General features: G+C 62.0%; 1 protein-coding gene across 6 annotated transcripts; it reads right to left on the bottom strand.

Annotated features, from left to right (window-relative positions):
* Positions 1-5,387: 5,387 nt before the first annotated feature.
* Positions 5,388-14,993, bottom strand: LOC308048739 (FXYD domain-containing ion transport regulator 6-like). 6 transcript variants are annotated; one of them, XM_080358021.1, is made up of 9 exons: positions 9,501-9,854; positions 8,703-8,765; positions 8,479-8,523; positions 8,298-8,372; positions 8,141-8,177; positions 7,817-7,866; positions 7,643-7,685; positions 7,291-7,307; positions 5,388-7,129 (listed from the first exon to the last, which is right to left on the bottom strand). In XM_080358021.1, exons 1-7 carry the CDS (start codon positions 9,691-9,693, stop codon positions 7,657-7,659), a joined length of 492 nt encoding a protein of 163 aa, XP_080214147.1. In that variant the 5' UTR covers positions 9,694-9,854; the 3' UTR covers positions 5,388-7,129; positions 7,291-7,307; positions 7,643-7,656. The 6 variants fall into 6 exon arrangements, with proteins under 6 accessions (XP_080214147.1, XP_080214149.1, XP_080214150.1 ...); XM_080358023.1 differs by lacking the exons at positions 7,291-7,307; positions 9,501-9,854 and adding an exon at positions 14,862-14,993; XM_080358024.1 differs by lacking the exons at positions 7,291-7,307; positions 9,501-9,854 and adding an exon at positions 11,105-11,431.
* Between the last annotated feature and the right edge of the window lie 204 nt (positions 14,994-15,197).

Below are 15,197 nucleotides of genomic sequence, written 5' to 3'. Positions count from 1 at the left end.
CTAAGAGCCTGGCCTCCAGATGTAACCCCCAGGGCAAGTCTCAGGTGCCAGCAGCACGTCCTGCTCTGCTGCTCCACGCCCTGCCAGCATCTCTGACCCGTGGCACAGCCCCCAAGCCCCAGCTGGAGGTGTGAAGGGCTGTGCGAGTGTGCGTGCACACGTCCGTGTCCGCAAGCCGTGCAGAATAATGCTATTAATGCCATCTGGTGCCGAGACAGAGATCTCCCCGTGCAGGGAGCCAGACACGGCTTTTCGTTCCCCTTAATCTCCTCCCTCGGAGCTGCAGGGCTCAGTCTGCAGGGCTCCCTGGGGGGCCGGTGCCAGGGGACGTGTGCCCTGAAGGGCACGCCTGTGCCCCGAGCCCTGGCATGGCTGGGCACTGCGGAAGATGGGGAGCCCTGGGCCTCAAGAATGTGAGAGCCCACTGCGGCTGGGGCTCATTTAGTCCGCTGGCTGCTGTGTCCTTTAGCTCTGTCTTTAGGGGGACACAACCACACTGCGCTCCTTGCTGGCAAGGACCAGGCTCAAAGCGGGAAGCAGGCAGGCCTGTGCTGCAAGCAAACCCTTCAGCTTGTCTGTGCTGTTCAACAGGAGCTTTTCTTCTCCTGCCCACAGACGCTGTGACTTGGAGCTGTGCAGAGCTGCAACGAATCTTTGTTAGTGGGTCAGTGTCAAGTCAAAATTATATTTCAAAATAATCTCCTTACTGTGTTAAATAAGCACCTCAGATTAGACAAATTGCACGGATTTTGTCTAATAACCTTCCCTCGGCTAATCCTATTTTACTGTCAATGCCTGACCTCAATCGAAGCCCAAAGGGACCAGGTGAGCCGGTTTCTCCTCCGCCAGCGGCGCCGAGACGCTGGGGCTCCCAGAACGCGGGGCCACGCAGGTCCGAGGACCCAGCAGAGCCTTCCCAAAAGCGGGGCCACTCCGAGCCGGGCAGGAGGCGCTCGCAGCCCGGCCCGCTCCCGCGTGTGCGCAGCGCGGCGGGCGCCAGGCGGCAGCAGCAGCGCGGCCGCGGCACCGGGAGCGGCACCGGGAGCGGCACCGGGAGCGCATCGAGCTCCGCGCTGTGCCCGGCGCTGCAGCCGCGGGTGCTCGGGGTGCCGGGCAGGGCTCGGGGTGCCGGGGGATCCCGGCAGCGGCGGGCCCAGCGGAAGTGCCACCGGGGCCACCGCGCAGCTCGCTGGGTGGCCGTGTCGGCCCAGCGCCGCGGCGCTCCCGCGGGACCCTCCCTCGGGACCCTCCCTCCTCCCGCTCGCCGCCCAATTGCGGGAGAGTTTTGTTCCTCCTTTTTTTTTTTTTTAATTTAAAGTGGTGTTTCCGTCTGTGTTCAAAGACGAGAGAGGCTGTGAAAGCAGGGAGCCGGATGCACCACCCCAAACCTGTTCTTACCAATAGTGACCCCTGGCTCAAGCACTGCGAGAAGACAAGCACACCAGCAGCCCCGCACAACCATTTCTGCAGCGGACACGGCCTGCAGGCTGCACAGTGCAGGGCGGTGCTGCAAAGCCCTGGCTGTGAATCCCAGGGGAACGGAACGTGCTGCAGGATTTGGGCACCATTAGCCGGGGTTCATGCTGGGTCAGAGGGGTGTTTCTTCCGAGCAGCCAGGGTGTCCAGGAGCAGGAATGTTCCTCTGCAGGCCCTGGTGCAAAGCCCGTTGGGGACAGCTGCTCCGTGCTGCGGCTGTGTGAAGGAGTGAGCGGAAACCTTTTCTGGGTCTGTGTTGGAATATATCTGCAGGGCACAAAAAACATTGGTGCTGGGCCAGGAGGGTGGGTGATTCAAATGCCTCAGGCACAAAGTTTAACCTCTCTCAGCTTGAACTTTATTAGCCAAGAAACTCTTGCTGGATCTAACCGAGGGGAAAGCACGTGGGCAATTTGCGTTCTGGCCCGGCCTGGGGTTAGCGGGGTAATGGATCCACTGGAGCGGGGCAAGGGGTGGCCCTTGGCAAGGACTTCTCTGCTTTGGATGAAGTTCTGGTTCCATGGCGGCTCTGAAATCAGACAGGGTTACAGAGGGTTACACGGGCAGGGCCAGCATGTCCTAGCTCCTGTTCCCTGACATACACCCCCAAGAGGATACTTCTCTGAAGCAGGGTGCCTGGAAGCATCGCTGCCTGGCAGAGGCAGAGCCAGGCAGTCTGGCTGCCATCCGGGTGCATCCTCCTGCAACCTACCTGCAGCTACAGGTCCTCCTCCTTTCCTTGTCTGTGGAGCAGAAAGCAAGGGGAGGTGTGTTATGTCTGAGATGGGACGAAGCACGAGCTGAGACTTGAGCCCCTTCAGCTCGCGGGACTGGGACAGGGAGGAGAGGTGAGGCTGACCCCAAACCGTGCAATACCCACCTCCTCTTCTTCTTCCCCCCGCAGTGGAACCGCTGGCCTGGGGGCAAGAGCAGCAACTGAGGCCTCTTGTGGATGAAGCCTCCCCCCCTGCCCCATCTCACCTGCCCCTCTGTGCTCCGGTGAAGCAGTCCTGCTCGCAGGCTGGTCCCCCAGTGGGGACTACCAGGTTTGGCTCCTGTGGGACCCCCCCTGCACCGCCCTGAGCCCCAAAGCTGAAGCCCCTGGCACTGCCCAGCAAAGCACCAGCCACGAGATCCTGCTCAGATGTCTGCCTATTTTCCTAAGCTGCCCCCGCAAATGGAGGTGGTTTTCTTATCTTTCTCCCTAAAACTGGTGGGCAATGTCGCTGTGTGCAGCTCCCACGCTGTGGCTGTCCCCAGCCCCACGGAGCGGGGCGGTCAGCACCCGTATGCATGGGCAGGGTCGCAGGGTGCCCTGCACCCTCAGCACTGGGTCTTTCTGGGAGCTGCCGAGGTCTGAGGGCTCTGGGAAAGCTGGTTTCTCACTCTGGAAATGTCAGAGTTTTCTCTGCTATTTTTAATTAGTGACCTTCTCTCTGAAGCCTTGACGCTGACAGGGCAACGCTAAATATTTATGTGGTCTCCTTCCCAACTCGCTGTCTGTTGGGAGCTTGCCTAGAGGGAATTTTCCCAGGCAGCCCAGCGGCAGGCAGTGCCCACCCCTCCTGTGCAGGGCAGGGTTGGCAGCCCCCCTGCCCCGGCGCCCGGCCAGCGCCTGGCACGGGGAACAGAACCCGGGGGCACCGGCCCACCGGGGACACTCACTGAGGATGACGAGGAGCCCGATGACAAAAGCCACAACAGCAAAGATCAGGCCCCCATTGCGGACGGTCTCATAGTCTGGGGAGGAGAGGCGAGCGGTGTCAGCGCGGCCAGGCTGTGGGGCTGAGCCGCGGGGTGCGCTGCCCGTCCCGCCGCCCCCAGCCCGTCCCGCAGCCCCGGGCTGCACGGGGCACACACTCACCGTAGCTGAACCTGTCCGGGCCCTGCTCGGGCACTTGCTCTGGAAAAGAGAAATCAAAGTGAGAACCAGGGCCTGGGTGCTGGGCTCATGGTGGGCACCTGGATAAAGAGACGAGGTGAGGAAGATCAGGAACGCAGGCTCCAATTTCCTCAGGGTCTAGCTGAGACAATAAAGGATTCCCAAATTCCTGTTTTTCACCCCAGGAAGTTTAAAGTTTCGCAGGATGCGTCCACAGGATGCTCAGCAGTCGAGCTCCAGGTGAAGCTGCAGACAGGCACCCAGCTCAATTGCGTCGAGCAGCTGGTTGCTATTTGCTACGGCTGCGCCACGGGCAGAGCAGCCTCGGTGGTGCCCTGGGCAGTGCCGCTGCCCACAGGACTCAGTGGGGCAGCGATGACCCTGCTCTGGTGGCACAGAGCACCCAACAAGCCCTCGGGCAGACACCTGGCACTACTGTGCGTCCCGGCAGCCTCCCTCCACACAGGCAGGATGGAGCCACCTTACCTGATGGAGCATCCCTCTGCCAGGAGCCACTTGGAAGGAGCGATCCCCCTGAGAAGCCGAATGCCAGCCAGCACCAAAGCGCCAGCGGGCTCAGAGCTCTGGGGATTCATCCCCGTGTCTCCCCCGAATCCTCCGTGAGAGCTTTCCCTCCTGCCACGCAGGAGCCACCAGCCCTGTTCCTCGCACAGAGATGCCCCCATGAAAGTGTCTGCCCTCCCAGAGAAGCCCCTTTGGGGTGGGCTGAGCAGTAGCACCCCGTTGCCCTGAGCACCTTACCGTCACCCATCGCGTCGGTGTGGCGTCCGGCGGGCGTCTTGCTCTGGCAGCCCGCGCCCACGGGAAAGCACATTAATTGAGAGGCAAACCTCATTAAACATTAATGGCCTCGGTGTAATGTTTATCGCAGTCACGCGGGGAGGCGCAGGGCTCCCGCCCGCCTTTGGGAAGGAGGCCTGGGAGGGGAGGGCAGGGTGTGCACCCACCATGCCAGCCAGCGGGGAGAGCTGCGGGTGGCCCTGTCCCAGCTGGGAGGGGGTCAGCACGCCCTCCCTTGCTTTCCAAACATCAGGCCAACCCTGCTTCACCCCCCGCTGCGGAGGCGAGCCCGAGGCGGGGGGCAGAGGGATGGGCTCGGGTACAGGCTGCGACTGCATTTTGCTGGAGAGAAGCAGCTGGCACACTCCGTCCCCACAGCCTGGCACTGCGGGTCCCCCACGGCTGGTCGGTGCCTCCCAGCCCAGAGCTGACCCATCTGGGGGCCCCTGCAGCACCCCGGCACGGCCACATCTGTGCTGCATCCCTGCCTGGCAGTGGGTACCAGGATGCTGCACCCCGCGGGGCTGCGCTGGTCCTGGGCAGCGAGGTGAGCTGCCAGGCGGGCTGTTCAATCCAGTTTGCTCTAATCTGGCAATCAGGGAGCGGGAGTCACGCGCCCAAGCCGATTATGGCTGCGGTGGCTGGGGGAAACCAGCGCAGGGGTGTGCTCCCCTCGCAATGCCCAGGGCTCGAGGAGTGCGGGCGCCTGGTGCTCAGGACAGCTCAGCTCCAGTGCCAGTGGGTCAAGCCAAGCCCTGGGAGGCTGCTGCATGGGGCCACCCTGCTGTCACGGAGCCCAGACACTGCCCAGCAGCCCCTGGGTCGGTGTGCCCATGGCTGAGGGACAAGGGGGCTCTGTGCCCGCAGCCCTCAGGGATGTGCAGCCGGGCTGACTGCTCCCTTCACACAGTCTCTGGCCATTGTTGAAAGTGCTGCTGGCTGCAGAAAAGAGTGCGGTGGGGAGGGGGCTCGCCCAGCCTGCCGCGGGCAGCACAAAGCCCGTCTGTGCTGCTGGGGGGACGCGCTGCCATCGCTCCCCTCCGCCCCAGCCTGGCTGCCGGCGCTGCCGGCACAGGGGATGGCGTGGGAAGCTGCTCGCCAGCCTGCCCAGCCAGTGTCCACACAGGGCTGGAGCCCTGGTCCCGCTTCCCCCAGACCTGAACGGCCCCGGCCTCTGAGACGACGCAGCCAGGCACCAATAAAAACGACATTTTATTCCTTTCCCCCCTTAGGTCACAGCACAGAACACACCAGTCCTTCAGCACAGCAGCACACTCGCCTATTTAAAAGGAAACACAATAGCTCAGTTTATTTTACAACAGTCAGGATTTTTGCCATTTCTACACACCACAGGGATTTCTTTGTTCCGTGTTAACACCGAGCGCACACTACAGACAGCACGGGCACCGCGATGCGGGACGCACACAGGGGCTGGGCTGCGCGGGGTCTGCTCTGCTGCGGAGCAGGCGCCCAGCACGGCTCCGTGCAATGGCCAGGAGGAGGGGAAGGGGCACAGTGCAGCAGACGTGGTCCCTCTGCCTGACACAGAGCGTGCTGCCAGCCCCACCAAGGGGTGCAAAGCACACGGTGACACAGCCCACGCTGCAGGCAGGGCCGCTATGGTGGGGTGCACATGGCAGAAACTCCTCTCAAAACCACCCGGGAGGACAAGAACCTCTTCCCAGCGCAAGGACGGCACTCTGACATTTCAATGCAGCCCTGGGGATCTCCTGCTGCTGACCATGCCTTGGCAAGTGCCCACAGTTCCGCACGCCCATGGCCTTGGGGAAGGGGCCAGACGCGCAGGTTTGCCTCCAATCCACCAGCAGACACAAGGTGACAATGGACTCAGGGCTCAGCTCCTCCGCACCGGCACTGTGCGAGCTCAGACGTGCAAAGCCTGAGCATCGCTCATTGCTGCTCCGCGGGGAGAACGGGCAGTTGGCATCGAGGGCTGATGACACGGAACCGCCACGGGACAACACGCAGCATGGACACAGGTGGCCGTGTCCTGGGCCACAGCACAGGGAGCAACAGGGCATCAGGAAGGACACGGAGCAGGGAGGGAACGCCACTGCCCCTTCCCTGCTAGAGACAAGCAGGATCGTTATTTCAGCGCGTGTTTCTCTTTAGCCCTCAGAGGCTATTTAACCTGCTCGCCTCCGTCTCTCGGGCAGGCAGAGCGTTGGTGAGGAGCCGCTGTGTGCCAGTTGGCAGGGTCACCGCCGCACAGCTGCCCTCTTTCACAGTGTCACCGTGCTGGGGGACTTCACGGGCTCCTCTGCCACCACAGTATTTCCTCACATTTAGAACAGCATCCCACATAAACAAGGGCTTGACTTTAGCCAGGGACACAAACAGAGAGTGCTGAGCAAAGAAATGGGAGCTCCCTTCAGCCTCAAATCCAGCACCCAGGTGCCGCCACTGAGGGAAGTCGAGGCACGGGGTGTCCCTGCCCAACTAGCCCCCCACCATGGCTGCCTTGGGGCTGGGGGCATGCAGGGGGGTTATTGCTGAAATGGCAACGTGCGGCCCAGAGTCACGCTGGGCAGGTCCCCGAAGTGCCGTGGGACTGGTCTTGAGCCCTGCCCAGAGCCAGCCGGGTGAACCGCAGCACCGCGAGCCGCCCTGCCTGCAGCTCCCCTGCCTGGGGCTGGGGCAGCCGGGGGCAGCCCCTGCCCGTCGTACACAGCCCGAGTCACACGCACAGCACGACAGAGGTGAAGAGAGACTCACGATTACAACACCAGCAACGACTAGCCCTAGAGGTAATGGTCATCTCACATCAACGTTACACACCACGGGAGGCAGAGCAGAGTTTAGTCGGGTTAGTAAACAGAGAACCGGTGCTGGAGTACAGAGGGTAACACAGACACAGCAGCTTCGCATCTCCTTAAAGGGACCTGTTGCTGCGATTTCAGTTTCCTCGCAGGCCGCTGGCATCTGCGGTCCGAGCGTCTGTCCGCGGGTCTGGCGGAAGGAGAGCAGCGAGTCAGGCTGGGAGCAGCAGCTCCGCTTGCCCGGCTCGGGGCTGGTCCACCGGCCGCACAGGGTTTGTGCGCGGGGCACAGCCCGGGAGCGCGGGGAGCGCTGGCTGCGGCGAGGAGCCAAACGCCCCGGGGGACTCGTACTCAGATCTCCAGGGGCCCTAAAAATAAAACCACTTTGGGGTGGAGGAGCACAGGGAACGGAAACATCATGCACACAAAAATCCGGACAGATGCTTCCCTTTCCTGCTGGGCTGCCTGGGGCTTGCTGAGCGCAGGACACCTCGGACCTGGCCAGCACTGTGTGTTTCCCTGCCACAGCCCCTGCCGGTGCTCAGCCCCGCAGCGTCGGGCTGCAGAGCTGCCCAGTCCCAGCACACTGGGCCACTTGGAGCCCCACAGGCTCCCCCCTTCCCTCCCAGCACCGCGGCTGTGCCAGCCCCGGTGCCGCCACCCACGCTGGCCTGGGCTGGTCCATGGCCGCCCTGGGACTCACCGCATGGCTCGTGTTCAGTTCTCTGCTTTCGGCGCTCCCGTGGCTGCAAAGGGAAGAGCAGAGCGGTTTGCAGCACCCAGTCAAGGGCGAACCCCCCGTCCCGAGCCGCGAGCTCCGCTGCAGGTTGGTGCCGTGCCGAAGCAGCAGCAGAGCACGCGGGACGGGTGGCCTTACCATTTGCAGTGATCAGGTTCTCCGCCTGAGCCTCCTCATCCCCCGGAGCTCTGCAAGAAGAGAACAGTGAGAGCGGCTGGGACTTGCACCCCATCCCGGGGGGGACGCCCGACAGCACGGGGGAATGCAGAGAAGGGTGTCCTGGGAGCATGCACAGCTGCTTTGCCCCCAGGAGCCCTGCGGCACAGCGTCCCTCTGCTCGGGCACCAGGCACCCCAAGGGGATGCTCAGAGAGCGCGGCCGCTCTGCTGGCACGGGAGGGAGCCCGGGAAAGAGGGGCTGTCCAAGGGAGACACGTGTTCCCACCAGGCTGCCCTCACTCACCTGGGCTTCTGGTTGAAACTGCACCGGCACCTCCTGCCTGTGAAGGAAGAGAAACACCGTGAATGTGGCCAAAGAGGGAACGGGCCATGGCCTTTCCGGATGGCTGCCCCCAGGAGAACGGCCCCCGCACTCAGAACCTGCCTGGTCCACAACTTACTGAGTATAAGGAGAATTCCGACGGTGAACAGGACCACAGCAAACACCAGCCCCCCGATCCTCAGGCTCTGGTAATCTGTGGGGAGGACACACAGAGGTTCCTGCTGGGTTCGGGGGAGGGTGCAGCCTCCATTGCTCCCCACCGCCCACGCACACCCATCCCCGTGCACCGTGATGCTCACCATAGTTAAAGGGGTCCTCCTCCTCCTCCTTCTCTTGGGTGCCCACTGCAGATAAGTAGACATGGAGGGTGAGGTGAGTGCCTTGCTCCTCTCCCAGCTGAGCCCCACAGCCCCCCTGCTGGCACAGGCACCCTGTGCTGCCCCGCACCCTGCTCCAGCCGCCCTGCATCGGAGCAGCTGTCCCCCAAGCTGTCCCCATGCCCCTGAAAGCTCTTGTCACCTACCGTCTGCCACGGCTGCTGGCACCAGCAGGGAGCAGAGGAAGATGAGCGCTGCCTCCATGGCCACTGCGAGAGAGGGGAGAAGCGGCTCATCAGCTGGCTGGCTGGAGGGCACCGCGATGGGGCTGGGGTGCAGGGGGGAGCACGGGCAGCCTGTGTCCTTGCAGCCCACGCTGGGGGAAGGAGCCACGGAAACGCCCAGGAGCCAACCATGATACCTGGTGCCACATCTGCACCCAGCCTGACTGGGACACAGTGGTGGGAGAAGGGTTTGAGCAGACAGACAGACAACCGTTTTGTAGGGCTCTGGTATATGTTCAAGCACCTCTGCACCGCTAGGTTTGCTCTCGGTGGAGCCTCAAGGTTGCACTGCAGCCAACGGGGCCAGCACAAGGGCTGTGATCTCTCCATCAAGGTCAGTACTGTGCCCTTCACCCAGAGCATGCTTGAATTTGTCCCAATTAGCATGGTAATTATGGCACATTCCTACAACGAGGTCAGTGGCCCTGGTGGGACATGAGCTCGCAGCCACACTTGCCCCCCCCAGCTCCCTGCGCTCACCTGCAGCAGCAAGGAGAGGCCATAAACCTCCCCGTCCCCTCCCAGCTGAGCCTGTCCCTGTCCCTGTCCCTGTCCCTTCACAAGCACCAACGCGGGGACACCCGGCTGGAGCACGGACCCTTCCCCAGGGGGGCCAGCCTGCTTTAACAACGCTCTGGCCGGGCTGAGATGCTCCCTGCCAGCTCGGGCACGCATGTCCGCACACCCCGAGCTGCTGCTGCACCCGTGTGGGACACATACCCTTGCTGGGACCAGCCAACACCCAGCACCACCGCTCTGACAGGGTGCAGGAGACAGCCCTGCCGGCACGCACGGTACCTATGAACTGCCCCCCATCGTCCTTCCTCCTCCTCCCGAGGGGCCGGGGGAGCAGCTGCCCTCCGTCCTGCCAGCTGGCACTGGGGACCCGGCCGTCCCTCCGCGGTGGCTGCATGCAGGGGACACCTCTTGCCAGGCACAGAGGGCTTGGCAGACGCGTCTCCTGGGAGGGAGCGCGGGGTGCGCTGGTGCCGCCCGCCCGCAGGGCTCTGTGTGTTCGTGCCGCGCTGCCGCCGGGCGGGCACGAAGCACCCGAGCACAGGGATCGGTGGCCATACATGGTGCGGGTTTGCTGCCAGTGCAGGAGAGCAAGGCGGGGTTATCGGGCACCCTGCACAGCCCTGATAGCACCAAGTGTCACAGAGCTGCTGCAGCTGCTGCGCTGGATTAGTGCCGATAAGCAAGGGGCCCTCGACAGAGCAGGAATTCCGCTAGCTGACAGATGCAGATCCCCAGCACGGAGCTATTGAACCCTTCCTGCCGCGGCCCCGTCCCAGTTTGTGCCGTGAAGGTGCCCGGGAATGGTGTTTGGCTCTGCGGCAGGTCCCCGGTGCTGCTCCCATTGCGCCTGTGGAGGAAGGTGCCTCCAGCACTGCGCTCACCCCACCAGTGCAGGGAGCACGTTTCCAGAACCCAATTTATTCATCATAACAAGTTGCGTCCCATGATAATTCACGTCCTTCCCTCCCCTTCCATGTCTTGTCATTTTGAAGTAAACGTGCTTTATCTGAACGCTGGAGGGTTTAATTTCCCTCGCCTGCAGCTGCTGCTGCCATTGTGCAGCGCGGGGCTGCGCTGGAGCGTGCCGCTGGCTCCCGGTGCCCAGACAAGCCCCCTCATTTGCAGAGCCACGTAATTCTGGATAATTACCAGGTCTCAGAAACGTGTACAAAGAACCCAACAGCTGGTGATACAGTAACTTCTAGTTGCACATTTTCCTATGTCCTTTATCTATTTACTGCCGAGGCTGCCAGCACAAAAATCAGTGTCATTACCCGATATGAGGGTGTTGTATGTGCACAAGGAGATGCAACGCAGCACATGCCATTGCTAGATGAACGATATTAATTGGCTCTTGTAGCGTATTAATGGTGCCTTTTATTTTTTGAACAAATCACTCATCAGCTTTTTACTGCTTATTTTGCCGTTATTTGAGTACTATTGTGGCAGCAGCTCAGTGCCACCGAGCGTCCCGCGCTGAGCCCCTGCACCCCCAGCACACGGGGCCCCGACAGCCGCGCTCTCCCCAGCGCCCGCAGCCCTCGCGCTCCCGCTCACCCATCACACACCAGCCACACACCCTCACACCTTCTCTATTTCGGGCTGCTCCCGCTGACACCTGCAAAAGTGCTTTACAGCATAGGCCTGCAATGCTGAGAGGGTCTGACACGCAGGGCACGGCTCCCAGAGCCACTTCGCAAACACACGAGCCACGTTGCCAGCTGCCTGGCTGTGCCTTGGCAGCACCAACGTGTCCCAGCTCCGGCACCCACCGAGGACACGGGCCAGCACAGAGACCCGCTCACCCACAGATGTTGTTTCCAGTTCCTCTGCTCAGCGTTTGGCTTCTCAAGTTTAGCGCAGTAAAGTTCACTTTTTGCCAAGGCAAGCGCACAGCGCACATATGTTCTTTGTTTTTCTAACTTGCTTCTTAGAACTGACACACTTCCGCACACTAAAACTCATCTCGGCGCGCGTTAACCACGGGGATTGGCAGTGTCCTTGCTAGAAAAACAAACACAGCATTCTGGAGTGCAAACTGAGCCCAGTTCTCCTCCAAGGCAGCATATGCTTTGCGAAGTGCCGCAGGTTTTTTGGGTTGTTTCAAGCTGGCCCACCCACTTTTTCGTGAAGCTGAAATAAAGTGAGAAGAGCAAACATTGCGAAGGGTTTGCCGGTTTCCCTGCTCGCGCCTCCAGACCACAATGTTCCAAGACAGGAAGGCGCCACTCCCTGCCCTCCGTTCACACTGAGTCCAGATGTGCCTTTGCACAAAGGCGGCAGAAAAATATCAGCTGTGTGGCGAGCGATGGAGCGCCGTGCCCGGCCACGCTGCACAGCCCGACCGCACCCGCGCTGCTCTGCTGGGCAGAAATCTCCCCGCTTCCTCCCCACTAGTGACACAAAGGTGCAGTCAGCAAACCAAGCAGCCCCGCACCCGTGCAAACCGCGGGGAACGGGCAGCACAGCGCGCTTTGCAGGAGACTTGATCAAAACATGTTTTCTTTCCTGTTAAAACTGCGAGATCTGCCTCAATACAGAGAGAGGCAGAGCAGCGCAGGAAGCGGGGCAGGGGTGCCCAGAGCTCCCCTTCCCTCTCGCCTTGACCCAGTCTGTAGTTTTAAGAGAGAAAGCCAAACCTTTCCCCCGCCTTGCCCATTTGCATGGCAGGGTGGGTGCCAGGAGGGCCCAGGCAGGCAGCCCTGCTCTCTGCCGCCCACTGCTCAGCTCTCCGTAGCACGGCAAATCATGCCAGAGCAAGGCAGGTAAATTCGTAATGGGGCTGAATCTTGAAGGCCCATTTTCCTCTCCATTGTTTTGCCTGGATTAGCCCTGTCAAGTCTCAGCCATCACAGCGTAATGCTGGGCAGCCTCCTCCTTCCGTCAGGAGTCCTCAGGGCATCTCCTGAAGATCAGACCTAGTTAAAATCTCTAGTTTCTGTGCAAAGCCCCCAAGACCATGACAGCCGCGCTCCGTTGCCCGGAGCGTTCAAGAGTGTGCATGTGTGAATGGACATTTCCAGCTCTGCATAGATGTGCTCTTCTGCCATTTCACGTCAGCATCAATCTGGCTATTAATGTTCCCGTTGTTGTGCCTCGTGTTCCTAAATGAGAGAGAAGGGGAGATTTCCAGCCCTTGCCATTCCGATGTGGACGGCACTTCCCGAATATGGTGCCTATTCAAAGGCTGGCCAGAGAGCAGACCGGGTTTGTGGTGTCTCCCCAAGGCAGGGGATGTTCAAAGGAAACCCTCTTCACGAGACCCAGGAACCCAATCAGCCCTGTTTCTGCTACACAAGACTCATACACAGACCCCCACAGACCAGCCCTGACCAGGTCGATGTCTGCAAGCACCCACGATCACATGGAATCACTGAACCTAGCTGAACGAGGCTCTGAGCGCAGCCTGTGCTGCACCCCTCACCTGCACCCCAGCAGTAAACTTGCCTACTGCAGGGCTTCTTCCAGCCCTGGGCAATTAGCCCTAAAACATCAGGAAGCCTTAGCCAAAGCAGCCATATCTGGCTGACGTGCAGTCCCCAGCCCACCCCGACGATACACGTTTCCCCAAACGAGAAGTGGCAGGCATGAACCAGCGAGGCCAGCCCTTCATTTGAGCAAACCTCCAGCAGAATGATTGCCGAGCTAATGGCTGCCCGGCAGCGCCGGCATCGGGAGAGCAGCAGGGATCCCAGCCCCTGGCTCTGGGGCGGCAGTAAACACCGCATCTCCCATCAGGAGCCTGCTGCTCCAGATCCCTCCTCGTTTGTTCAGCAGATCAGCAGGCGCTGCAGACCTGGCCAGTGCATCCGCCCAGGTGCTGCGTCCCTCGCCACACCCAGCTGTCCCCAGCCCTCGCCACGCGCTGGCTGAACCCCGGGCATCAGCACAACGGGAATCAAACAGGTCAGTCAAAAGCAGAGGTTACCTGGCGGGTCCTGGCGGCGAGGGAAATCCAGATCACCAGAAAACACTGAAACAGCAGCGTAAGAGAAGCTGTTTCAAGCTCCCGACTGTCCTGGGGTACCACAATGCTGCCACGCTCCGCAGAGCATCAAAGAGCGGACATTTTCTCCGTTCTCTCCTTCGCTGTTGCCATCAGCCACGACCACCAGCAAGCACAAGGCAAACAGCAGTCCCCACCGGGCACGGCTGTTGCTCCGGCCAGCACCGCTGCGGCTGCACGCTGTGGGAAGGGACAGCCGGGCGGCACAGCCCCTCGGCCGGACACCTTCGTGCTGCCTGGCGTGAGCAGTGCCGCTCCGGGCGGGGGTGGTACAGTGACACGACAGCTGCAGAGCGTGGTGGCCGCTTTACACACTGAAAACACACCAACAGCCCGAAAGGCAAACACCAGGGCACAACCAGACACAAAGATGCGGGTTTGCTATGCTGGGGAGTTGTCCTCTGCAGCCAAGCCCAAACTCCAAGCAAAACCGTGACTCCACGATGTGTCACCTGAATGGCTAACTTTCAAGGAGGCAGCTGAAATTCCAAGGCGAGCGTGAAATAAGAGCCTGACGAGAGAAAGGCACAGCCAGCCCCACGCCTCCTGGGCACAGGGGTGTTCTCCAGCAGGCTCACGAACGCTCCAACAGGTGGCCAGGCTCTGCAGAGACTGCACTTTCTGCTGGCAGCTTTCCCTCGCGCGCTCCCCATCACTCCACCTCGGAGCCACGCTCCTCTGCGTGCAGGCAGGGACTCTCCAGGCTTGACTTCATTTCAAGCTGGGAATGAAACCACCCAGGAGGGCTAAAAGTCCCAACGGGACCCAAGGGTGCCTCAGAACACTGGGAGCTTGCTGAAATGGGTGCAGGGGACAGCTTCAAGTCCACATGCAGCTTTTCCCAAGAGGCTGCTCTTTCATGATGCAAAGCTTATTCACATCCACACAAACCACCTGTCACTTTCCCACCCACAGAAATATTCCTGCAAGATCTGAGTTCCACCACATGGACTCCGATATCTGTTTCTGCAGGAAGCATTAATTACACACCCTGAGAGACATGCTCTTCCCTGCCTCTACTATGCTTTCCCAGGATAAAGCACTCCACTGTTTATGTATTGCTACGGTGTTAGTACAATATTTAACAACAGAAGCCAGAATGCTGCCAAACACTGGGAGAGGAGGATAGCTCCCCGTTCCCCGGGATCCCCGTGTCCCACAGAGCCGGCCCGGGGAGTGCCGGGGCAGGCAGGGCGTGCCCCAGGGTCTGCAGCGGGGCGGGCCGGACCGCCGGAGCATCCTTCTCAGCACGGGGGGCTGGTAACCAGGCAACGGTGGGACGAGGGAAACCATGGTACCCGCGTTGCCATGGCAGCCGCCAGGGCCGGGGATGCGGGCGGCCCCCGGCGCAGGGCGATGTCCCGGGGCAGTGCGGGGCGGGGTTCGGGCCGTGTCCCGCCGCCTCCCGCCAGCAGCGGGCTGTGGCACGGCGGACACCGCCGCACCCGGAGCGCCGAGCCGCCCGGTGCGGGCACGACAGCCGAAGGCGGGCACCCCCGCCCCGCCGCCCCCTCCCCAGCCCGCCCCGCCGGAGGCTCCGCGACGGCCGGACCCACCTGAGCTCGCCGGGCCGGGCGGCGGGCGGTACCGGCGCGGAGCGGGCTGGGCTGTGGCACCCGCGGCTCCGGGCGGTGCCGGTGCGAGAGGAGCGGAGCGGAGCGGAGCGGGCAGCGAGTGCGCGGAGCGGGGCCGCCGCACAAAGGGGAGCGGGGCGGGCGCGGCGGGGGCGGCGCTGGAAGCGGCCGGGCGGAGCGCGGCCAGCCCGGCCCCCGGCGGGGGGAGATGCTCAGGGCGAGCGCAGCTGGGGCCGCCGCACCGCCAAAGCTGAATGGCGTCTGCCAGGACCCGCCCGACGGACCGGGACACCGCCCTGGGACACGGAGCCGGCGCGG

This window comes from Nesoenas mayeri (assembly GCF_963082525.1).
Source record: "Nesoenas mayeri genome assembly, chromosome: 22".
NCBI classification, from domain to species: Eukaryota; Metazoa; Chordata; class Aves; order Columbiformes; family Columbidae; genus Nesoenas; species Nesoenas mayeri.
The sequence above is the reverse complement of the archived record's forward strand: the minus strand, read 5'-3'. Positions and strand labels throughout refer to the sequence as shown.

Bases quoted from the DNA above. Each gene is read 5' to 3' on its own strand.
- LOC308048739 (XM_080358021.1), bottom strand. From the start codon at position 9,693: ATGCAGCCACCGCGGAGGGACGGCCGGGTCCCCAGTGCCAGCTGGCAG. The intron at 7,867-8,140 runs GTGAGTGAGGGC...CTCTTCTTGCAG, and splicing joins AGTTTCAACCAGAAGCCCAG to AGCTCCGGGGGATGAGGAGG. The intron at 7,686-7,816 runs GTAAGGCCACCC...TTCCCTTTGCAG, and splicing joins GAACCTGATCACTGCAAATG to CCACGGGAGCGCCGAAAGCA.